The sequence below is a fragment of the Acanthaster planci genome, linkage group LG21 (assembly GCF_054643075.1).
Source record: "Acanthaster planci isolate LZ-2023a linkage group LG21, COTS_SCS, whole genome shotgun sequence".
Classification (NCBI taxonomy): Eukaryota; Metazoa; Echinodermata; class Asteroidea; order Valvatida; family Acanthasteridae; genus Acanthaster; species Acanthaster planci.
Genome location: NC_141797.1, coordinates 6,504,122 through 6,529,790, shown reverse-complemented (window position 1 = coordinate 6,529,790; position 25,669 = coordinate 6,504,122). Strand labels below are relative to the sequence as shown.

The 25,669-nt window shown below is 42.2% G+C and overlaps 2 protein-coding genes across 2 annotated transcripts; one reads left to right on the top strand and one right to left on the bottom strand.

Annotated features, from left to right (window-relative positions):
* Positions 1-6,854: 6,854 nt before the first annotated feature.
* On the bottom strand, positions 6,855-8,980 carry LOC110987481 (uncharacterized). Its single transcript, XM_022250237.2, has 3 exons — positions 8,653-8,980; positions 8,013-8,207; positions 6,855-7,449 (listed from the first exon to the last, which is right to left on the bottom strand). Exons 1-3 carry the CDS (start codon positions 8,771-8,773, stop codon positions 7,343-7,345), a joined length of 423 nt encoding a protein of 140 aa, XP_022105929.2. The 5' UTR covers positions 8,774-8,980; the 3' UTR covers positions 6,855-7,342.
* Positions 8,981-11,466: 2,486 nt separating this feature from the next.
* Positions 11,467-25,235, top strand: LOC110987491 (scavenger receptor cysteine-rich domain-containing protein DMBT1-like). The gene is made up of 13 exons (XM_087131359.1): positions 11,467-11,663; positions 12,384-12,728; positions 14,293-14,679; positions 15,407-15,763; positions 16,960-17,010; positions 17,194-17,318; positions 18,417-18,579; positions 18,972-19,295; positions 19,939-20,307; positions 21,372-21,722; positions 22,304-22,467; positions 22,733-22,880; positions 23,436-25,235. Exons 1-13 carry the CDS (start codon positions 11,579-11,581, stop codon positions 23,552-23,554), a joined length of 2,988 nt encoding a protein of 995 aa, XP_086987485.1. The 5' UTR covers positions 11,467-11,578; the 3' UTR covers positions 23,555-25,235.
* Positions 25,236-25,669: the final 434 nt, after the last annotated feature.

Genomic DNA, 25,669 nt, shown 5'->3' with positions numbered 1-25,669 from the left:
CTAGGACGACTTCTCAGCATATTTTGTGGGGGGAAGTGTCCTTTTGGGGGGCGTGTTCTGCAGTGGGGTGATCCCGAGGAGGCACCTACGTCAATTATTGACACTAATGCAGAACGTTGTGCCCAAATTGTGTCCGATTTGTTAAACGATCATCGATAAGATTCCTTTTATAGATACCCCTCCAATGTCCTTTGTTCGTAAAACCGCTCTGCTATCATACATTCTAGTTTTGTACTGGAAGCCATTACAGAGCTTAGAGGCAAACATCTTGAATCCGAGTTTGATTCTCTCCCTCATGTACTAAATCAGTTAACCGTTTCAGTTCAAATTTCCGGTAAAAAAAGGTTGATTCTAGATATCAGATATGTTAATCAGTTCATCTGGAAACAGAAAATTAAATTTGAGGATTGGAATGAAGCTTTGCATTATTTTAAAAGAGGTTATTTTATGTTTTCTTTTGATTTAAAATTTGGATGCCATAATGTTGAGATATTCCATGAACATGTTACAGGCTTTGCTTGGGAACTACAAGGTACAACGAGATATTTTGCGTTCAATTGCCATTTGGGTTAACAACGGCCCCTTATATTTTCACAAAAATTATCAGACCACTGGTAACTCACTGGAGGGAGAAAGGTATGTACATAGTAGTGTACCGGGATGATGGATGGGCCAGAGAGGAGGCGAAAGCCAAGTGTGAGGATACGTCTCAAACGGTAAAAGCTGGTTTAATAGCCGCAGGGCTCGTTCCTAACAAGGAGAAATCGGTGTGGTATCCGACACAACAGTTAGATTGGCTAGGATTGACATGGAATTCCATTGAGGGTTCACTTCGAGCAAAGGAACGTGGAGTTACGGATACTCTGCGTTCAGTTGATAGCTTAACTGATAAGCTGCCCATGCTAACTGCTAGAAGATTGGCGTCCGTTACGGGAGAGATTGTATCCTTTTCTTGCGTCGTAAGAAATATTGCTAACCTCAAGTCACGTTATCGCCACATGGAGATAGCTTACAGAAAACATTGTGATTATGAATTTTTATTACACAGCAACAGTAAAGAAACAGAAGAATTGTGTTTTGGAGGAAAGAGTTGTCTAACCTGAACAAACGTTTGCTTTTCATTACTCCACTCCGTAGGTTCTGGTTTATACAGACGCAAGTCAGTCGGGGTGTGGTGCATTGACGTTTGAATCACAAAAAAATGGAATTTCAACAAAATTGGTCAGACGTTGAGAGAGAGAAGAGTTCCATAGGGCGTGAGTTATAAGGAGCATCCCTTGCGATCAGAGCAATCACTTCAGTGCCCAAGGGGAAAACGATGCTTTTACGTACAGATAATTAAGGGTTCGTGTCTATAGTTACCAAGGGTAGCATGGTTCCAGAGCTACAGGAAATAGCACTTCTGCGTTCGAAAACGAGGCTGTATGTGTCAGCTTAAATTCTTATTACGATCAGACGATTGAAAGTAAGGAGTCAAGACACAAAATACATAAAGGTATGTTAAATTTAGACTTTTCAGGCTGCAAATTCTTGTGGAAGAGTCTTTCAGGATGACTCAACACATAAAATCAAAGGAAAATAATGGCATTTCACCGCGAACTAACCTACCTGCGATGGTCGTGTATCTTGTGCAGTGGGCGTGGTTTTAACTGAAGTGGCGTCACACAAACCGGATACTGCATGTACTGTGTGGACTCTGCGGGCGCGCGCGATGAAGATCAACACAGAGAGCCTCGGTTTCGATGCAGATATGCGCAGACGGCGCTAATGTGAAATCCCTCTATAAGTCTAGATCCTAGGTATTTCTGTAACTGCAACAGTATTAAGTTAAAAGTTGAGTGGATCCCTCGTCAGGAGAATGTGGAACCGGATTGTCTTAGTACGTTGGTGGATTTAGACGACTGGGGAGTCTCCCTAATATTTTTCGATTTCTTAGATGGTTTGTGGGGTCTACATACAGTAGACAGGTTTGCTAACGAGTATAATACGAAATTACCTCATTTCAACTCGACATGCTGGAGCTTGAATTCATCTCAGGTTGATGCATTTAATGTTGATTGGAGTGCCGATAACAATTGGTTAGTACCGCCAAATAGATTTAGTCTGTAGGATTCTTCAGCATGTAAAAGCTTGTAGAGCTAGAGGAACACTTGTGGTACCAGCGCATGGCCATCTGCAGTCTTTTGACACGTTGAGATATAGTAATTCCGAGAATATATTCGTCCAAGGATAAAACTCTGGTCGTGTCATTGGTACATGCAAAATGAGAGCTGCAGCGATTTGCATCAGGTTGCAGGAATAGAATCATCGATAAGAGTTTAACTTTTCAGACACAAGCATCAAATGGTCGATTCATCATGCGATTTTTGAATTCTTGTTTTGTATCATGGATACGGGGACTGCATGATTGATGTGCTGTGTGGCTGCGTGGCTGTCGAGAGTTGTAATTCCGCTTGGTAGCTCTCACCGATATCTCCAGAAGTTGCAGTGCATGGTTGTACAACTTAAACCTGCGTGGCTTGTAAGAATATTAATTTTGTCTGATACAGAGCTATTATTAAAGTTGCCCGACATTCACGTGAAAGTTATATTGAAATGAGTTTTATGAGAAATGAGTTTTTAAAAAGTGAATTGAACAAGGAATTATGAAATGTTGGCTCACATACTGGCGCCGGCCTGAAAGATTGATAATCTATGTCGCTTGACCGGTTATTTTAACTGGCATATTTGTCATGACTTCTGTCTTTCAGAACTGACACGCATGCATATACACTACAAGAAATGTTAAAAGCTTCAAGAGAATCTCGAACGACCGACAAATACTACAGATGTTTCACAGATTGGCAAGCTTGGTGTAACGCACACTACGGTACGGCGATGCCAGGCAACTCAGAAGACTAGGCAAATTTCTTTGTAGATTTACTGAACAATAATACGCCATTTTCTTAAATTCAGGAACTACAGTGTCAAATGGCATCATGATTGCAATCCACCAGTTACAGAAAATCCTTGAGATAAGAAATTCCTAGCTTGACTTTAGATGGGATTAAGCGTATCATTGCGAGGCCGATTTCCAAGAAAGAGCCAATTACTGCTGATATTCTTAAGCAAATTGTGATCAGATTTGGGCTTGCAGATAATCTTATGCACGTTCGTCTCTGTTCAATGTGCCTACTTTCCTTTGCTGGCTATCTAAGGAATAACGAGCTCATTTACATTCGAGAATGTGGTATTGATATGCATTTGTCCTTTGTCAGAATATTTTTGGCTAAAAGTAAGACCGACCAAAATAGAGACGGTTCTTGAATCTATATTGCCAAGACTGGCACCATTACGTGGCCTGTTTCGATGTTGCTAAAATATTTACACTACAGTTTTCACGGAAAAATTCTTATTTCGACCAGTTGTGTATTGTAAATCATCTCAGAGTTACAGTTTAAGGAAAGGTCAGCTTTCCTACTCCAGATGTAGAGAAGTCATTAAGAATGCCTTGAAGGAGATGGGGCCGATCGGGCAAGCTCGGCCTTCACAGCCTTTATGCTGGCGGTGCAGCTGCGGCTGCCTCGGCAGGTGTCCCAGACAGATTATTAAAGAACCACGGCAGGAGGCAGCCTAATAAATCCAAAGATGGGTATGTGCAAGGGTAGCTCAAAAATCAACTGAAGGTGTTGCAGAATTTAGGCTTGTAATTATAGAAGTCTGACCAGTCAAATGATGCATGTATGAAACCGTCTTTTGAAATTAATTAACTTTAAAATTGTCCCAGTATTATGGTGGTCGGATCTGTCCAAAGACGTGTATACGGCAGAGTCGTATGAATAAATACTGTAGTAAAATGGGGCTGCGGTGTCACAGCCAGTGGGGCTGAAGCCAAAAATGATTGGGATGAATGTACGAGTTGACCAGGCAATGATTCAGTCAATGGGAGAAAATCTTGATTTGTTGCATCACAGACAAGTTTATTCAGCAATTAAGACGAAATCAAGGTGGAATCATAGAAATCACAGTCATGAAGTAGGATTATGATGAGCAGGTTGAGGTAACTCCAAGGAAAAGAACCTCACAAAGATCCCAACGAAAAATCCAAACCAAAAATATCCAGAGGTGCAGGGACCGGATGACTCCTACTAGTACTGCATGTACATGTACATTCTGCCTGTAATAAATAGAGAAAAATAAGGAAACCCCATAATTATTGAAAAAGGTGTGCGCAGTCTTATGACGCTTTTTACAGCTCGTTAAGGCAGGCGTCTGTTACGGATGAAGAATACGCTCGAGCTCAAAATGTATGGCGAATGTTTGGCTGCAGTAATCTCGGGGACTATCACAATTTACACTCGAGACGGATGCACTATTATTAGCGGATGTATTTGAGAATTTCCGCAAAGTGGGTAAAAAGAGCAACGGCCTCGACCCGGCGAATTATTATACGCCACCGGGATTATCGTGTGATGCATTGCTAAAGCACTCTGGCATCGAGTTGGAACTATTGACAAACATCGATAAGCATCTATTCTATGAACGAGCTAAGCACGGTGGGATTTCTAGCGTGGGTGCAAAGCGCTATGCTAAAGCGAACAATCCAGAATTAAAAGATTACGACCCAAATAAACCGACGTCGCACATCATGTATTTTGACGCAGACAATTTATACGGCTGGGCCATGAGTCAGCCTTTGCCGTTTAAAGAATTTAGGTGGATTCAAGACGTGACCAAATTTACCCCCGAGTTCATCTCAAAAATTTCTACAAATGCGTCAAAAAGTTATTTACTCGAGGTGACGTTAGATTATCCGCAGTACTTGCATGATTTACACAACGATTTCCCATTGGCGCCAGAAAATATATCGATTCCAGATGAATGGCTGTTGGATACCAAAAAAATTTAATATCCCACGAAGAGCGATTCATGTCGATAGATAAGCTAGTATCGACTTTAAACACGAAACATAAATACGTCGTTCATTATCGAACTTTACAGAAATATTTAGAGCTCGGGCTAGAGTTAAAACAGGTTCACCGAGTGATGTCGTTTAAACAGTGGCCATGGATGAAGAGCTAAAAAAAACCGAGTTACGTAAAAAAGCCACGTTTGTTTTTGAGAAAGATTTCTTCAAATATATGAATAACTCGGTATTTGGATAGACGATGGAAAACATGCGTTATCGCATGGACAGACACTTATTGAGAGACTCGCAAGATGCCGAAAAATATCAAAAAGTAACTTTCAAACCGAACTATAAATCGACCACTCCTGTTTAAAGGATGTGATCTATCGTTCGTGGAAATGTACCGCATAAAAACGCAGTTAAATAAGCCCGTTTATTCCGGGGTAAGCGTACTCGACCTATCAAAAACGTTAATGTTTGATTTCTATTTTAACATTCTCAAGGTTGATTTCGGCGATAAAATAAGCCTGCTTTACACTGATACTGACTCATTACTCGTTCAGATTCAAACAGGCAATTTGACGAAGTACCTGTGCAAAAAGTGTAAATTATTTAACTTTAGTAATTACCAAACCGACCATAAACTTATGGTCGTGTAATGTTTAGTTCGTGCGAGGTGGCTGATGTCTTCAGGGCATTGAAATTTACAAAAGCAGTAACGTATGCTTGTTTGTTGTATATTTCGATACATTTCATTACAATTGTAAATTAAAAATGGGATGCTATACGAAATAAATGTCATACATGTTGTTTTGTTACCCAAAACGTGCGAGCGTTGTATGATGTTGAAACTACATCATCGAATTGGAATCCTTTAATAGGAAGGGCAAGGTAACGTGATTATAATTATAGTACATTTATACTTTGTGCTAAGTTGTATTATTTCAAAGCAGGTTTTAATCGGGAGCAACTGTTACAGCTTGTTGTGCATGCTATTTTATGTAAATAAACTGATCGAAGGTTCACTTACGTGCAATAACGGACGTAGCTTTTTTTAAATATTTGATTGGTACTGCTCTTGTTTAACAACAATCCCGTGACAGGATTTGAAGTCCTTGTTCTGAAATTTGATTTTTATAGCAGTAAATGTAATATACGAATAAGTGGGTCCATTTAATGTGACTTTCTTTCTACATATGTAGCTGATATGTTTCGTGTTATGACGCTCTTGATTTCGATGATATTGGACCAGATTTTGATACCTATTGACTACATTTCTGAGGGGCATAAGCTCCATTATCTTATAATCAATTTAGCAGAGTGTCAACATGTTTATGCAATTGTTTCGCACTGCATTTCCTTCCTAATGTTTGATATCACGAGATTTACTTTAATAATTTAACATTCTACTACTTTGATCTAATTATGAGTGACCAGTTCACAGTATTGAGCACATTTCTGTTTACCTTTGATTTTGTTAGCTGTAGGCTATGAATGTCATTTCAAAATAAATCGACTTCTTCGTGAGAAAGAAGAAAAACACAGCACAGAGGTTGGATCAAAGGTACAGACTTAACACTGGTTCCCCATGACCTTTAAACGGGAAAGATGGGAAATAAGGTTTGTTAAGGTGCACTTGCATTTGACAAGACGTTTGCATCCATCAGAGAAATTAAACATGTTCATTTTGACTAGTCCAACTAGTGTTGGTGTTTGAAGCCGTGGTTGAAAGGCCCTGAAAAACAAGGTTCTCTTAGTGGGTTCTTAATCAGAATGTATGTTTTAGTTTTAGCCTGATTAATAAATGGATATTTTTGTGTTTACATGTATGTTGACTTTGTTTGCAAATGAGAATCGTAGATGACAAGATTTGGATAAACAACTTTTTGTAATTTTGTGAATATTTCACATGTATAGTATATATTTTTGTTGCTAAAAATAATTGACTGCTGTACACCGAAGGTGATCCTTTTAAATGTTTTCATTCGTACATGTAAACTCATGGTTTCTGGAGCTGAACAGCAATGATTCGCAAATAAAGACTTGTTATTTGACGAAAGGAAAGAGGTGAGTTTGTCTTGGAAGAACCAGCAGTTTAATTAATCGACCTATTACAAGAGTATCACTAACAAATACTGACGAGGCACGGCAATAAAATGCATACTGGTGTATACATGCATACTAGATCTGGGCTGGGTTGGGCTGGGCGTTTCACTTTATAGTTAAAAGCAAATTTACGGGTTTTATATCGTCTTCTTGTTCAAAATATCTACATGTTATTTCGGGATTGTGGGCGTAGGATATCCAAGAGCAGCTGATTCCTTTTCCTGCAGACCAACCACTCACTGCCGGGATCTCCTCCTTTGATACTTTTAATATCAGTTGCAACAATCTTTCTACAGATCCCTCAAGGGGAATCCATCATATCTTTCCGTTTATCGGGACTATCACTCCTCAGCGATGACGTCTGGGGAGCAGATCTTTGACAACAAGACGACCGTCTGGGTCGAACAAATTATGGAGGTTGTGAGTCTTCTCTGAAAACACCTCATTTGAGATCTCTGGAAAACAAAAGGTCGTGAAAATATTTGAATGCCATTGGTCGCATTAATTGTGTTAATTCATTGGCCCGGAATGACGATTAAGACTATCGTTTGCTCCTAGTGGTGTGAAATCACAACCACGGGTTAGAAATGATACTCCCGCCCCGAGAAGTACCACAGGATTATCTTCATCACACATTTTTGTACAAGCAACCAGATCCTGATTTACTACTGAACATCCCTGTTTTCTAAAATACAGTAGTATATTAAAAGAGATGCTAGATTTTATTGCGATTTACGTTTGGTGGCGGCAAACATAACGGTCCTATAGTTCCGGCATAGTTCTGAGCACGCACAATACTGTGAAGAAGGACCGGTTTGTTGCCACTAGCATCATAAAGGCTCCCATTCCACCGATAGAGAGAAATAGCTAACATTGAGTAATTAATTTCAATATCTATCCAGAAGGACGTACAACATTGTTAACTATCCAGGTTTCGCTTTCCGTCAAGCTAGTGTCACGTTGTTTTGTCTGTTGATCGCCACTGCTTACTTCAAACACAGTGTCCCATAATACTCACGGCGGCCGAGAGCAGGTTTGCCGATTTCAGCCAGGGCTTCGTCAAGCTCTGTAAGCGGTAGACTGCCCTTTCCCTCGCTGTCAAGCCACTGCTCAAGATCCAGCGCGCACCGCCCTGTGTACCGAGCGTGATGGGGATGCATCTCGGGCTCTGACTGTCGACGCTCGTACAGAACAGTCAACAATTTCTTGCAATCTGTTTTGGAAAGTGTAATGTTAATGTAGGTAGGTTTACAGGTTGACCAACATTATCCCCTTTTACAGAAAGAACTGCCACGGGGACTATTTTAAACGGAATCAGGTAATCGAGATGGAAGAAAGTTTTGGAGGACTATATACAAAGTCGAGTGCCTTACCCTTGACCCTAAATTTTGAAAAATTTCTGGTGCACAGACATTCTGAACGACAGTAGGCTTAATACCGAAAATTAACGAAAAATGCGTTCCAAAAACAGTTTCGAACATTAACAGAAATTCTTCCTCTTTTGATCACGCGTATCGGGCAGCTGTCGAATCTAGGCCTAGGCCTACATGTTCGCTCAAAAAGTCAGAATAGTTTGAGAGACAGAGTAGTTCATAACACTCTGTGCTTGGTGGCGCTGTGACTCTGAGACAGGGACCAATAAACGTCGACCAACTGACCTCGGTCGGAGAGTTCACTCGATAAGATGTTTAGTTCACTGTCATTTATAACATTGGCCGAGCACATCGTGCACCCGATGATTCCAATACATGCTAGAAGCAATCCTAGAAGGCGTTCCATCGGTTCAACTGGTCTCGTCAACGAATTTCACACTAGTAATTCGCAATGATGGAAGTGAATGCGAAGTTTAAATGTGTTTCAACATGGCGCTGGTGTTGCCGTCCGCCAAACGTAGTGACGCCTATGCCTTCGAGTGTAGGTGTAATGTTGTTCACGCAATGACCTCCGACTCGTTTTGAACAGTTAGCTAGCACTGCTGAGCGTGACTTCGACCGCTGAGCGTTTGAATTATATCACAGCGCGTCGAGTCGAATCCTAACGCGCGCGTTGCGGAGCACAAAAATGCTTGGCTTTGGCTTTGTTGAACAGTGTAAGGGCCATGTCATTATAAAATGATTCCGAGAAGGTGAATTATCGTGCCACCTCAACGATATCGGCACCTCAACCCCAACCGCATGCTCGGGAAATATGTGCAGGAATTGCAGCATGTTGTTTTTGTTTGGTTTCACTTTTAGTTTTGTTTTGTCTGGGTTTTTGCTTTGCTTTTGTTTTCGTTGTTTGGTGATTTACATTAGCTCGCATATTTTGTTCAGGCTCTTCATTCGGTAATCTTGTGGCTACGAGCAGAACTAAAAGGCCTTTGTCCAGTTTTGAAAATACTTTGGTCTCTTTGGTGTTTAAAGCCGACTGAATAGAGAAATAAGAAATTAAACCTCTTCCATTCACAGACTTTTGCAGGGTCAAGAAAAGTCTTTTGCTGTGAATAAATGCTTTTTTTTTCTGGAAGGCCATTCTGTGTATTATGTGGCAGATAATTCCATTTTAAGCAAGGGACCTTGGATAATAGTCCATACACTGTGGAAGACCTTACCATTTGTTGAATTTTTTCCCTTAATGCGTATCGCAGTCCACCTCATTTTTTTACACTTCATTCTAATTTCTTATTGAATTAACTTGGTTGGCTCTGTCCTTCCGTTTACTTTACAGCATTGATGTGACTTGCACCCCTACTTTATGCCGTGCTCATTCCAAGCCTATACGCTCTTAATGTGCGATTTTTTACGAGTCCGGGGGGATGATACTGAAAACTCGTTAAGCAGAAGCGTACCCAATATACCTGTGCGAAAGAATCAACAGACCAGTGCTTCAGACCAATTGTTTGCATCATATTGGCAATCATTACTCTACTTTCTGAAATCAGAAATAAGAGTTCTCCCCAAATAGCGACGTATCGTTAACCTTCTGACCTCTTCACTCATACCTGCCACTGTTTTCGATGATTCGCTGGTAGTACTTAAACACTTGACCGTTGGCTCCTGCCATTGATTTCTTCTGTATTGCCGACAAGTAGATAATCGACCAACGGATCTTTCGTTTCTATTGTAGGGCAGGTTTACCCTACTTTAATGGGTGAACGCAGTCTGCTCTTGACATGACAACTCTCAAGGTAGAATGCATTTTGTGGAGGTATAGCCTACGTCATGGTAAATGCGCCAGGAAAGATGCGTCTTTCCAATGAATTTCTTTCTACAAATATGGCACAGTGATGTATCCAGAGAGGCCAACCTGCCCCCCCCCGGAATTGTTGTGGTTTTAACAAAAACATACTCCATAGGTAATCAATTGTTATATTTATGTGTCAATTATTAGCACCAAACTTTTAGAAAACAACACCATGAATAAAAGCAAGGATGTCAGGACCGCGAGTAAGGCTTTTGATATATTTTCTTCCCCAGCATGATGTTGAATGAGCCCGAAGCCGCATAAAGTAATATTAAGTTCAAATGCTTTAAAGGAAACATGAAGTGGATTGTTAGCTTCATTTCATGTATATTACTATTTGTTATAACGATACCATGTTCTCTAACAAGGCACTCCTTGTCCACTGAGCTTTAGTACAACACAAAATCACTTTTTACTTTATGCACTTATATGTAGATTTATATTACAATAATTCATAAAACACCTTCATAAGACAAATAAGGCACTGTTACAACACCGGAGATACTGCTCAAGCTTGCTACGGCGTTTGTAAACCCATGAATTAAAATCCAACTCCACGGGAGCTAGGTTGGCGTAGTGGCTCTTTGATCGCCTTCCACTTCTGCGGTCCGGGCTCGAATCTTGGCCCTGTTCACATGTGAGTTGGGGATTCAGTCCCTACCTGATTCCGTGGGTTTTACCAAGAATATTTTTTGGGGGTTTCCTCACTGTAACTGCCTCTCATTGTCTCCTCTGTACAGGCCTCTTCAGGCTTGCCAGCTAGCTACAGTGCCTAGAGTGGTTTTTAGGAATCCTTGGTGTCATTACCAGAAATAATAATAATGAACTCAGCGTACAAACTCAACCTGAAATAAAGGAAATTTTGCTCATACAAGTGACTGCAGTTATTGCCGGTGAGCGTTTGCTTAATATGTCATGTGAGAGCAACAACAGGCCGTCTTCAGCCATGTTCGGAACTGGTTTTGATGTCTGCGGGTACAACATATCAGTGAGGCCCAATCAGGACATAAACCAAAGTCCTAGCCATAATATACCTGAATCGTTCAGGTTATTATACAAGACGTCCAACAGATTAGCAGGTCTTAAACGCTGTCAAAATGGGTGGCTTGTAACCGATTACATCACTGTTTCTGAATCCAAAAGTATCATTTTCATATGTTGAAGTCCATGATTTCAACCCCAGATAAAAGTTAATGACTATGTACCCTCGTAACTATGCATTGCCTTGCAACCAAAGGTTAATGTACTGAGTCAATAGCAGCCATTACTCGGTGAAGTGAAACAACATAACCCCTTAGGTGTCACACTCGTACGTCGTTTTTTACAGACTCTGACGCGATCGACAACAAACTGTTATTAACAATGAAACAAAGTGTAATCGACATCATGTTAGTCCCTGCAGCCATTTTCTGTATATTGGCAGCTGCACAATTGCATGCACAGAATGGTAAGTCCTTTTTTTAATTAGGTTAAGTTTGCTCTGTGACAATTTGATGCTTTCCCACCGCAAATAACTTTTATTCGTATTTCTTTCGTCCAATATCACACCTCCAAGAGAATAAGTTGTTCTGATGTCTTGAACCTCTGCACACCTTATTCCAAGTCCTATTATATAGGCCAAGACGAAACCTGTGATCGTTGGATGTAGACAGCAGAATAATCAGTCATGTTCTGTCCCTTTTTCATTCACAATGTGTATAACAACTTGACAACACTCTAAAAACTGTGTTGCGTAATTTTAATTTAAATCATATTATCGCTTTGTAGGTATGTTTAAATGGTTGACATTTGGTTTCCAATCGCTAAACACGATGCCCGTTGGCTAAACACTATACATCGAAAGTCTGAAAATGTTTGAACCATGGCAACAAGGAATGCTACGTGATAAGCAAGTTTTGCAGTACACTGGTTTCTATTCATAACAAAGGCACGCAAAACTTTAATTGTTCATAAAAATGTTGAAATAGCCACCACTTTTTTTTTCAAGTGGAGTGGGGTGCAGACGTCTTTCCTAAACAATTGCCCTTTTTATCTATGAAAATTCTCCGAATGTAGGTTTCTAAAGGGCTGGCGTTTTGAATTACTAAATAGGCACCCTGTACCCATGTAAACAGGTTGACCCCCACCCCCAACAAGTTGATTAAACTTTTCTTTCCTCCAATTTCAGATTTTGATGTGCGCATCGTCCCCACGGACCCTCCACCAGACAACGACCGGAAGAGGATCGGGCTAGTGGAGGTGTTCTACGGCGGAAAGTGGGGCACAATTTGCGCCGAAGGGTGGGGATTCAACGAGGTTGCTGTCGCCTGTCGCAAGGCCCTGGTCGACTACTCCTTCGTGCTGTACAAAGGATGGGGACACGACGCCGGCAATGTGTCCGCAACTGTGTGGCTCCAAAATGTGACGTGTACAGGGCACGAGAGAAACTTAGACGAGTGCCAGAGCGACAATAAGTGGATGCCACACAGCTGTCCCTCTGGAAAAGCGGCTGGCGCTGCTTGCTACGAAATCTGTACGTACTTTTCGGTCCATTTACTTTTTAGTGAAATTATCAAGAGATCTGTATCATTTATATTCTTTCAAGGATGGCAAACAGACCTCAAGCTATTGTATACTAATAACTACACATAACGCAGAAAGAAAAGATGCACCTTGCATCAAGGATGTATGCGTCAAATAAAAACATTCAGAGACATATATACATATATATTTATAACTGCAAAAAAATAAAACTTTTATGTACACAACCCTAATATTTTAGTGCCACCGTTTCATCTCATCTCAAAGTCCCAGTGGCCCACTTTCTGCAGTGTGTTTGAACGAAAATAAGGGGGTAAATGTATATTTTCGCAAAATTACTTTTCAGGAATATTAGTATTTTGAACCATGATCAAAGTCTCTGAGTATTTTCAATTGAAGTACACATTATAAATATTAAGTTCAGACACAGTTTGTCTGACCTCATAAAGAAAAAATTGGTAAACTATTTAAAAAAAAAACGAAAAATTGAGGAAAACTTTTTTTCTTACGAGTGTATACAAATCTTCTGCCTCCAATTGTACATGCATTTCATTTTGAGCTAAAGTCACATAGCTGAGCGAGGTCCACGCGCCGTATGTCGCAATGTAGGACGGGTTACATACTGCCATTGCAATGTAGTAAGGTTGCATATCTACTGACGTCTGTGTTTGTGTCAGTGAGGGCCCATAAATGGGTAGGAAACATTTATAATTGATATTAGATATTAGACTGCATTCATGTGTTGACCATCGTGAACTAACGGGGAGGTTAATTAACTCTTAATTTTATAAAAAATCAAGAGTTGACCTTTACAGAGTTTTTAAAGCAACGTAAGCAACGGACTAAAGTTTATCATACAAATCTATATCTGTTTACGTTTAGATTAATTAAAATGTTTGATAAACTATCTCGAAATGTTTTCAGGGCATACTTTAAAAAACGAAAATGAGGCTTACGACAGCAAAATAGTCTCGCACAACGCCAAACACAGATTACACTGAATATGGCAGATTCAGGATGTTTGATGTCAATTTCAAAGAAAAGGAATGTTCTTGATGAGATGGCAGTTTGCTTTGTGTAATCTGAGACTGGCAAAAATCAGTTTTATTAATATTATTATTATACTGGTTTATTCAAATACTGGGTAGGCAGCAAGAAAGCCACTGAAAGGGCCAGACTGGAATAAAAGATGCTCAAAATAATTTCAATGTCTACAATTCAAAATGAATTAGAAAGAATGTTAAAATCAACTCTTACATGATACACCAAATCGTAAAAACTGACAGCACGAAATTAAAGCAAAAATTACAAAAGTTTGGACAGAGAAGGAATGGTGGAGTTGAAAGAAAAGAACAGAAAGGGGGGAAAGTTAATGGTACTGACTTGCCCTGGTGTCAACTTCGAATTAACCGGCCAGCCCCAGCCAGCAAATTGGTGATCATGTAAATACAAATATCTACTCTTCTTACACGAGATGTCATGGGTTTGAGTCCCTTCCCGTGGAACTTCCACACTAAAGTTGCTAACTTGCTGCTTTGTTCTCCGTAATGATGCAGCCACCATTTCTGGGAGTCAGTCCCTGTCTCCCTTCATGGCAGACAGCCTGGGCAACAGGTACACGGCGTTCGAGGGCAACGCCTACCTGTCGGTGGAGACTGGCGTCCAAATGTACCTCGCCCTGTGCAGCGTGCGCTGGACAGACGAGGACGCGGCAGTGTTCTGTCGCCAGATGAGCAACCGCCGGCGCTACAGGACCTACACTAAGTCGTTCTTCGGTGCGCACAGCTCCACCATTGCCGACGTTTCTGTGGCGCCTTTTCCTGTGGACTTCGTCTGCGACGGCACGGAGGCGGCTCTACTGGACTGCCCCGCCCAGGCCTCAAATAAAAATGGAATTTGCTATGAGGGAAACGATGCCGGGGCGGCCTGTTTATTCAGAGAAGGTACAAACCGTACAAATGCGTGCTTTGTTCCCGGTACAAACTGTGTGATAAAGCCTAGTTTATTAGTGTCCATTTCAGGTTGATCCTAGTTTCCATCTATTTGTAACAAACGCCAACTTTATGAAAAAGGTCAAGAAGACAGTCAAGAAAGAGACGGCGTGTGGTGTTATACGACCAGAGCTTTTGCAAAAAATGCTTTTATGGTGGTTATTCTATTGCCTGTGGTCAAACCGGCACTTTAATTTGTATACCCAGCCAGAAATGAGACCGAGGGGTACCCCCCCAACATGTCCAATCCCTATACACATTCCGGACTATTGTTACTTAACACATCCCCCAAGATGTCTGAAAGGAATTCCCCAGATTCCTGCGAGACCATGACCAACACAAAGCAGGGGGGGTTCTCTCCGTCTCATACCTTGCTGCATATGTTAATTTGACGTATTTCATTTGTAATCAGTCAGTTCTTTTTTGATAACCGGGTTTAAGGAGAAAGTGGCAACCATAACGCCGTGGAAACGAAAAAATTACACAATATTCTGTAGATTGCTTATCAGGAGCCCTCGTCCCTATTAGATCTAGTCTGTCCTTTTGCAGACCCCTGGAAGTTGTTTCAAGTTTCAAAACTCCCCCCCCCATTAACAAAAAACGGTAGATCTCACGTCAGTGGTTCATTTACTCGAAGACTGCGTTTGGTGTTTTGCGTCGTTACTTTTTTTCTGTGCAGAACCGGCGAATTTTACAGTTCGGCTGGTTGGTGGTTCTGACATCAACGCCGGTCGAGTAGAAGTCGAATACCAAGGCACCTGGGGTAGCGTGGGCTCTGTGAGCGGTGGTGACCGCGATCTGAATTATGGGGACGTTGTCTGTCGGATGCTGGATATGGGATACGCCACCGATGTCAGCCCTCACCAGGACGACTTCGGGCAGAGCGACAAGCCGGTGGTGGTAACCGGCGTGGACTGCACAGGTGCGGAGCCTTCCCTGGCCCAATGCGGGGAATACCTGGAGTTCGTGAACGACAAATTGAGTAACATGACTAGAGACGACACAGTGGTCTACTGCTCTGGTCAGGTCGATAAAAGTAGGTATTAGACTTGACACTGCGGATTTCTGAGAATGAATGTGGAGGACTGGACCCCCCCCAAAAAATAAAAGAAATTTATTTAGTTTGTATCCTCGCCTTTGTACATTTCTGCCATCTAAAAGCATAGTTAACTTTGTTTTCCTTAGTTAGCAGATGTAAATTGCTCACGCACCTTAAGCTCTTGGGTATGAAACTTTGAGGAAATTCAGTATTCTTTGTTTCTCCTCTCGATGAGGAAAAAATAGATCGTACGTTCTGACAGTGACCAGATTTGGCTATTTTGATTTTCGACTGCAGAAATATTAGTGTCCAAAATGGAGAGTAATTGCTTTCCTCAAAGAATAAGGCTGAAAATTAATTTGTGAAAACTTTGAATGTGCTTATTCCGACACGAGAAAAGACCATTCGTCCTCCATAAACAGGGTTCCGTCCACAACTGATGGACGGTAGCAACACACCGCAGCTACTCGTCTGTGGGAATTGGTCACTTAATCTGACTATATACCCCCTACCGCTGTTCATGAGCCAACACTTTTGCACTTTTTAATGCCAACATTAGAAAGTTGTGTCTCACCTATAAGCCAGTAATTTTGCTCTAAAGGTCTCATTGATAAACAGCAGTCGGATCAGGTAATTAAGTTTTAATGTGGCTACAGCTACTGGAATGCATTCCATAGGTTCCAGTGTTGCAGTCGCCCGTATCCATAACTTTCGCTATTATAGGTTCTAAGCCTTAGGTAAGCCTACTCAACGATTGTAAACAAGCAGTAGCTAAATTAAGCCTAGCAAACGTTTATACACTTCCCTAATCATGATTTGTGGGATGTCTTTGGATGTGATAACCCATAAATTATACAAAGTGCCTTCTAAATACAAAACCCCCCGAACGACATAAAACGGCAGTCAAAACTATTTTATATAGAAACCTTCCTTTGCCCCAGCAACAGCAAGGCAATAGTTAGTAGTCCTTCAATAGCAACACGGTATTTTCTGAGTGTTACAGCAACATTGTTTAATAGCACCAAATGTTCCCGTTGCGAATTCGCAAAACTTGGATAAACGTTACTTCAACCAAGGTGAAATTTGCTGCAAACATTTCGTAACGTCAAATTCGTTTCGCCATTCACTGGACTGGAAGGGTGAACCGACCTTTATTTACGCGTCTATATATTTCTCATTTCTCTATTCCACAGACACCAGGCCAGTCAAGTTGAATAAACAGAAATTAACGCCCGATTTTGCAGGTATGTAATTAAAACGACTTTCAGTAAATTGTATAAGCCAATACCCGATCATTCCTTTTTTTCAGTTGCATACGCAGAATAGAATCGAATCAAATCGAATTGAATTACATGTGAATCACATCCTGTGAATGCACCCCTCTCCCCTTTAAAACTTCATGTGATTCTACTGCCCTCTCTTGTCAGCAATGGGATATCTCGTACAATTTAATGACGGTCGATGGGAATCGCAGTGCACGGCTGAATGGAGTCTTGAGAACACCCGGGTTGCATGTCGAGAACTGGGTTACAGTCCCCCTCATCGGGCCACGGTATGTAAAAGTCTCAGTCCAGTTTTTTGGGACCTGCGCTCGACAGAGCTCTTTCTTGTACAGTCGCTCATTTCAAGACCCTGTCCAGATGTGCGGTCCAGAGGTGAATCAGACGTTTCACAATAGTGCACTTCCAAGAGTTTGCACGCGTTGGCCAATCACAATGCGCGTTTGGCAGATTTTGCGCGTTGTGATTGGACAGCATGTTGCAAACTCTTGGAGGTGCAGTGTTGTGAATCGGTCGTATTGCTGCATGGGTGTTTCGGGGTCAACATTCCCACCTCCGTTTAGGACTTCCATAAGGAACGTACCAGTACACCATGATGGCAGCAAGCTAGCCACAGGGCTGCAAGCGAGCAAATTAGCAATAATGGACAATTATAAGTACCGCCCTCCATAAAATCAGGAAATTTATAAAAATTATCCGAAGACCGAGACACATTATATAAACGAGTCCCTGCATCTTACATGTTCTCTTCAACTAAGGGTAGGTTAAACAATCATTTATAGAAACATTACCACCCCAGAATGACCATCGCTATAGAAATCGTCGTTTTAGAATGGCAACTTTCTATTGCGAATATAGCCATGTTTGTCTGTATTCATTCATCTGCAAGCTGACAGTCCAGTCGGTAGCTTTCACCCTTGTTTTACAATCCCTTCAGTTCAAGCGCAGTACAATGCTGTTAGCAAAGAAGTCGACGGCATGCAAAAGCGAGATTCTGTCCAGCCTGTCCATTGCAGGCCTGTGAGCCCGAGCTGAACCAAGGTCGGAACTGCACTTAGCTGGTTTACGAACGAATATGAAATGCACGCCGTTACGACTGCATCGCTACCAGCAAAATGAACACTCCCGACCAACTTTGCTCGATATTCTGCTCAAGGTGAATTACTGGTTTTTGCAATCCCGAACGTTCTCAGCATCTTTATTACGGTTTCTGAAAGACACTTGCAGCCGCTAGTATCAGCCCATGGATGATGGTGGCTGTTACTTACAAAGCTGGACTGACTTTGGTGGGTTCTGTCCCTTGGAACCTAGATCGCCCATGGCATCTTTGGGCTTAAGGAACACCTGTTAATTTTCCCCTTTATCCACAGGAGGTTACCGATGATATCAGCCCCAATGGGCCAATGTCTCTCTACATATACAGATGTAAGGGAAGTGAAGACAGACTCGACCAGTGCAAAAGGGAAATACGGACGGCCCAAAATTGCATACACAAAACCATGGATGTCTACATTGGCTGCACTCACGACTTTGGTAAGTTCTGTTAACTATTCCCTCAAATGCATCCGACAGCTCCAATCACGGGTAATCAGTTAGCTGAGGACACACCCTAATTTATTATTCAAAGTTCTCATAGTTTTCGGTTGATGCCTTGTGAAATCGCTATCCAAAGTGGCCACTGTCAGACTACCACAAAAATGGCTGACCGGTTTCTTGGATGGTAGAAAAGGAGGAAAGGCTCAGTATTTTCTTGTAGTGTTACAACAAAAAGCTGAAGCATGGTGGAAGATTTCATAGAGGCATTCAGCCTGGTTTGTGGTTACTTTGACACAGTTGCAAACCAGACTTCCACCTTTGAGCATCATTTACAATCGGAGATCAAATCTGCGATATAAGACGCTACAACAATTCACGATTTGAAACAGACAAATACGACGTGCGCATCAATCCGAAGCTGGGTTCCCACGCCAGCGGGCCCGTCGAGATTTTCTACGACGGGGAGTGGGGCTCCATCTGCATAGACAAGTGGGACGTCCAAGATGCCTTCGTAGCCTGCCGCCAGCTTAGCTTCCACTGGGTGGAGGAACGTGGCTGGGAGCACGATTTTGGATCCTTGACCGGCAAGAAGTGGCTCAACGAGGTGGAGTGTGTCGGCACTGAGACCTCCTTGGACACCTGCCCAGGAGCCTCTGGCGAGTTCTACCATCACAGCTGCAGCACAACTGCCTCCGTGGAATGTGGCTGGATAAGTAAGTCTCCATTTTGTTAACAAATCTTGGAGTGCATTCGACAAACACAGGATTTAAGTAAATGTATACGCACCAGTAGTTCTAACTTCTAAATTCTTCAGTGATCAAAATGAGTCTTTACAAGCCTTTATAATCATGCCTGGATCCTTAAGAAAGTATCAGTTTTTGAAAAGCCTATATTTTTTCCTCCCCATCAGTAACTAGACTCCCGATTCATCGCAGTGGTAAGCCTTGACACTTCAGTTTTGATCATTTGTCCATTTTTAACATGAATCAGGCTTCGAATATTTTGCATCTGAAGTCTTCCCTCTTGAACAGGGTCAGAATGTACATTCATATCTTTGTGGGAGAGCTAGAGCCGCACTCATGAAAACAGTGCGTCACATGTTACCTCTGAATGTGCTCACTGATGCCGCTGAAGCAGTCGAGAGCACGCATGCTAGATATACACAGTTTCTTCTGAGTAGCTGCACCAAGCTAGGAGAGAACATAATTTTCAAGACTGCAAACCCGATAAGAATGGGACCAATGAAATGGTCCTGTATTAATTAAAGGACGTGTAGCCTGGCAGTATCCAGGAATAACTGGGCGCTTTTTGACATCACAGACGTGTGCGCAAGCTCTTTGTACTTTTGTCTTAAAGGCGGCTACACTGAAGCCAGGGCTCTCCTCCTAGACGGTCTGGGTGATGAAAACATCGCCTTCGAGGGGACGGCCTACCTCCAGATCAGCCCCGCCGAGCGCGTAGCGATCTGCGACCACTCGTGGAACATGAAGAGCGCCGACGCCTTCTGTCGCCAGCTTGGGAAGCACTCCGCTCTGCGCGTGACCACCGGGTCCTACTACGGTCGCCACCCGGCCTTCAATGGTATTTTCCCCGTGCGCAAGTGGAACATGGCGTTCGAGTGCACGGGCCAGGAATCCTCACTCATTGACTGCGTGACTCACGTCAAGCCACAGAGTGAATGTCCGGACGGCCGAGACGCAGGTGTTGTGTGCCTCGAGCGAGACGGTAGGTTGCAGATTTTGAAATAAAAACAAATTAAAACTTTGGAACGCTGTAAGTAGATCGTTTCACCGGAAATACAACCTGTTTTGGTGTGAGATGCCTTCCATTCCCCTGTAATACCATCTTTCCACTTCATATAGCATCTCTTTTCCACTGGAAAACCTCAAGTTCCCCGACACAAAAGCCTTTTCCCAATGGGAAGAACTTTTCCCATCTGAATACCACTAGTTTCTTCGGAGCACCATCACCTTCTCTGCGCACACCATACAAGGCTCACAATTGGACACCACCACCTGTTCCCCCGAAAATAACACCAGTCCCAATCGGGATGTCCCCCTTCACAGTCTCCCAATACCAGTTGTTCTCCGGTAAAAACAAACGTGCCATCTAGTACCCTTGCAAAATCAACCTTTCCACTATAAACTCCAATTTTCCTTGGGAATAAACCTACATTTCCAGTGGGAATAATACCTCCTGCTCCACTGGAAAAAGTAACGTTCCATCCATTAATAAGGAACAGCTGGTCACGAAGCTTACATCCTGCTTGTTTCGACTAGAAATTCACCTTACTCTTGAAATGAACATCCGTAACTGAATAGGAAGGTTTTAAATGTAGATATACTCCCTAGTATCTGTATTTAATACCGTTCTGTGAGGCTCGCAATTTAATACGTGCTCTAATGTCTTCCTCAAATTAAAAAATTTACAGAAAGCAAGGTTTCACGAATATCAATCATTCTTCAAAAGGAAATTCTTCAGCAATACATTGAAATCTGAGTTGAGATCGATTGATGATTTCTAGTTCCATAAACCCTTTTTACGTGTATAATTTTCACATAGTTTACGCCAAGTAGAGTGCTATATTTAGAGCGAGAAAATATTTCACAAGCTATGAATACTTAGGTAATACGTGTACTGGAACCAACAACACCTTGCTGGCAAGTCGCTATTGTACAAATATAACATGGTATAAGGGTGCATAGTGTTTTGTTTTTCTTTATAAGATTTTTGAATATCAATATTCAGTTTGGCATCTCTGTTTCATTGCTTGTTGAATCTGCAAACAGCCCCTCAAGGTTTTGCGATCAAGCTAGTGGGTGGAGCAACAGCGTCCGAAGGCCGGGTGGAGGTTTGCTACGGGGGCACGTGTGGGAGTCTGGGCAAGGACGTCAACCTGGAAAACCTGGCCAGTTTTGGGGACGTGGTCTGCCGGGAGCTGAACCAAGGGTACGCCGTTGAGGTGACCAGCGACGGCCGGTTCGGCCCTGGCCAGAACCTAATCAAGATGAACAAAATCTGGTGCGCCGGCTCCGAAGAGTCGCTAGCTCAGTGTGGGCCGCACATCCAATGGCTGAACAGCACAGACCCCGCATTAAAGGATGAACACACCGGTGTGAGATGCTCGGGACCGATCGCGGGTAGGTACTTGAGTCCTGGCTTAACTGCATATAGACGCCAAGCAGGAGCTCTGCAAATTAATTTGCAGAACATCAACCGAGGGCTGGTCAAATCCGGATGGCATTCCACGGAGTTGCTCTAGACAGAGCTGTGCTAACCGGAAAAAGATAAATTTATAGCAAAGTAGTTCACGAACTGTGTGAGTTGTAGCTATGACACACCTAGCACACAGATTTCTCATGCATTATGTATCCTTAAAAATATATTTCCTAATCCGAACTATAAAACAGAAACAAATAAACAAGGAATATACTGACTGCAAAACATTTTGACCATCGTACGTTTTTCACCTAAGCAAATATCTCTGCTTATTGGCTCATTGAAATTGGCCTTTTTGAAAGCCCCACAAATCAGTCTGCCATCATCCTCGTGCACTGGAAAACTGTTTTGGCTCAGTGTTTTCGTGTTGCCTGATGAGTTGGGTCCTAATAAGAAATCGTGTGAATCTGGTCGTTGCAATTCAATATTACAGAAAGAATGTGAGTTGTATTGCTGCAAATGTGCTCCCTCATCCAGTTGTCCTTATCATCCTGATCTGCAGCAGCAAGGAGTCCGATCCGTTTCTCTCAGCTGAACGAGAGGGGCGGCATCGTTGAAATCTTCCACCAGGGTCGTTTCGGGACAATCTGCAGCAAAGGCTGGACGATGGGGAACGCCCAGGTCGTCTGCAGGGAACTTGGGTTTGGCCCCCCGACGGATGCCCAGGTGAGATTCTGAGTGAAGTTGCTGGCGATTGGGGAGAAATTGAAACCGCTACATGACTCTAAAAAAAATGAAACAGAAAGGAACAAAGACAGTAAAAATGATAGGGTCGAGGCTCATAGCATGTTTTCAGCGGTAAACAGCTCCATTGGAGCGTGCCGCTTCCGGAGAGAGAGCAAACAGCTTAAAGAAGAGCTAAAAGCTCCTATGTTGTTACTGGAGATGTTTAAACTCATTTTATGAGTTTTCTTCATTCACTTTTGGACAGCTTGGTTTGGATGGCTACGGAGGTCCAATCTTTTTACAAGACATCCGGTGCACGGGAGCCGAGGAATCTCTGGATCGGTGCCAGCGCAGTGAGTGGTCAGCTCACACATGTGACCACTCTATGGACGTGTCGGTGCTCTGCCAGCAAGGTAACCACTTCTGCTCTCCACGGGCGTTTTCGAGACGAGTGGATTCGGCTTAGACTTCGGTTTCGCTGGTTCCTGTCAGAGTTTGAACATGTGGTTTAGAACGCCGCTTCAAAACGGATGGAGCCAGCGAGACCAAAGTCTAAGCCGAATCCACTCGTTTCGAAAACGCCCTAAGTTATCACTTATCCCATAGACCAAAGTTTACATTTCACAAAATAAGCAAATCATTGTCGATAACTTACTTTTATATTCCCATGGCAGACGCTCATAGAGCACAGGGGCGCTAACAAGTTATTGACCAATTAATACGACTGCCCCAGGTATGCTCTTGGCAAAGTCGCCATCTGTGCCGTCATACATGTGCCTGTTCATTCGCAGAACACATTTGACCAGCGCACAGTCAGGCATTGGCAAAGCATGCTTAGATAGGAACGAAGCCAATTTGATCAACCAACATGATCCCATAAATTCCGAGGAAAAACATAAGCTTCGGTTTTTCCGTAGATGTTGATCTAAAGCGTAGCAATTACTGCTCTTTTTCCTTTTCATTTATAGAAATCACCCCAACTGTCAAACCCACATCCCCCAGTGGAGGTAGCCATCCATTTGGGTCTGCCCCTCTAACCGTGCTAGGCACGACCATCGCCACTGCCACTGCAAGGCTTGCTTTTTAAATTTACCAGGAATGGATTTTGGGCAAAACTGGTACCGATCAAAGCACCCTTTTCTGAAGAATATTTAACCCGAGAGGAGCACACAAACGTGATGACTGAATAGGGCAACACTCTTTTTCTTTGGGTTTGAGTAGAATGTTGGATCCTCGCAAAAGGAACAATCATAACGTAGGAAAAATGACTTTTGAGACAACTATTGGAAATGATAATGGCTCTACTTAACAAAACGTGTCTTCCACTTAAAGAGAGTAGTTTTCTGATAAGGTTCGCTTCAATATTTTGCATGCTCTTGCAACACGTAGCAAAAGTTCGCTAGTATTATGTACACTATGCCTTTTCACCGACCCAAACGATCTTGGTATTGTTGTCAGGTACAGCTATATACCCTTACGGATCCTCCACTGCACGAAAGGGTGTATCAAAGGCAATACCCAAGGTCTTCCTTCCTAACTTGTACAAAATCCACCATGACCTGGAGGATTTCCCTAAGGAGTTCCGGGAGAGGGCCAGGGGTAATTAGGCCTACTTACACTTTCATACGTTTATGCAAAGCGGTGACAGTCACTCCCACCGGTTTAAGCAGCCATCACCGGAACTTTTTGACACAGTTGTATAAGTTATTAGCCTTACGCTTGCTTTGAAAACCATCCGATCAAGGAACAGTGGCGCTTTGCGCTGAATTATATGTAAGTACAACGAAAGACCATTTAATCAGCTGTCACGTGACTCTCATGTCTCCCCACGACTTTAGTGTCAGCCCCGAGACGCATGTGCAATGGTGGGCTTCTGTTGATAACTGATTAGAGCATACGTACTACGGCTAGGTTAAGTGATACTGCTAACTGAGTTAACTGGATGGTGTTCCATTTTCTGGGCAGACGACAAGACGTCTGCATGTTTGTATTTAAAACGTCTAAAAGTGTTCCGTGCACATTTCATTTGAACGTTAGTTTTGTACAATACACCGTTCGATTTCTCTCATGTCATGGAATCCAACTGTATATATCTGAAGTTATCGTTGCAGTCTGTGTGCTGCTTAGCCAGCTGTTTAATGTTTATTTCTTTCCAAACCACCAGCTCTGAAGTATATTAAAAACTAATCCAATTCCAGCAAAGTTTATGCTCAGTTTATGTCATGCCCCGACGTAATAATGAGCTAATTAATGGCAATTACGAAGAGTTGTTACAATACAGATGACATTTAATTCATTATCTATTTAATGGAGTGGCACCAGACTACAAAACGTTCATTTTTAAAAGTGTAGCTTAAGACAGATCATTTACTACAAATTCTAAATTATTCTTAGCAAAATTTTTGGACTTTTATTTCGTCACTGTTATTTCAACACTCATGTTCCCAAAATTTCAAAAAAATGCCTCATTTTCAATTCAAGATGGCCGACACAAAAAGTCATTGAATGAATACATTCTACTCGGTATCATACTTCGGGGCATGCAGCAGGTCCTCTGACCACAGTATTTGCACTTGTGCTACACCCTGTCCTTCCTTGATGTGCTATATGAATGGCTAAATAAATAAATAATAATATTAATATTAATAATAATACTTCCATGTTTGTTTTGTTCTCATCTTCACTCTTTTTTTAGATAGAGGAGAGAGAGTGACGTCCTGAAAGACATTGGGTCGTATGAATAAAAAGTAGCATTTGCTTTACTACCATTTTGAAGCATTTACTCTTGTGTGTATGAATGATAACAACACAAACACTTTTACTTTAGTGCAATTGCTAAAAGGTAAGCTTGTGCTTGACAATAAGCAGTTGCTTCATTTGGTATCAATAAAAATGAGTACGTTCTACAGAACTGGGGTATTTACTTGACACCTTTCAAGGCTGAGTCAGGGCAAGCTTGAAAACGAGGAGCATTTACTATAATGTTCAAAATGGCAGCGTTCGTGAATGTCTTTCGAAAGAAAAGCTGTATGCCTTTAGAAGGGGATCTCAAGAAACCAGATGCAGGCAGTTGTACCGATGTGAGAGTGGCAGAGCAATTTTCTTCATCAAGGTTTTTGCTAGCAAAATTACTGCCATAGTGCTTATCTGCCATGCTGAGATCTTGAGACACAGCACCATGAAACACTGTATGTGCAGATAA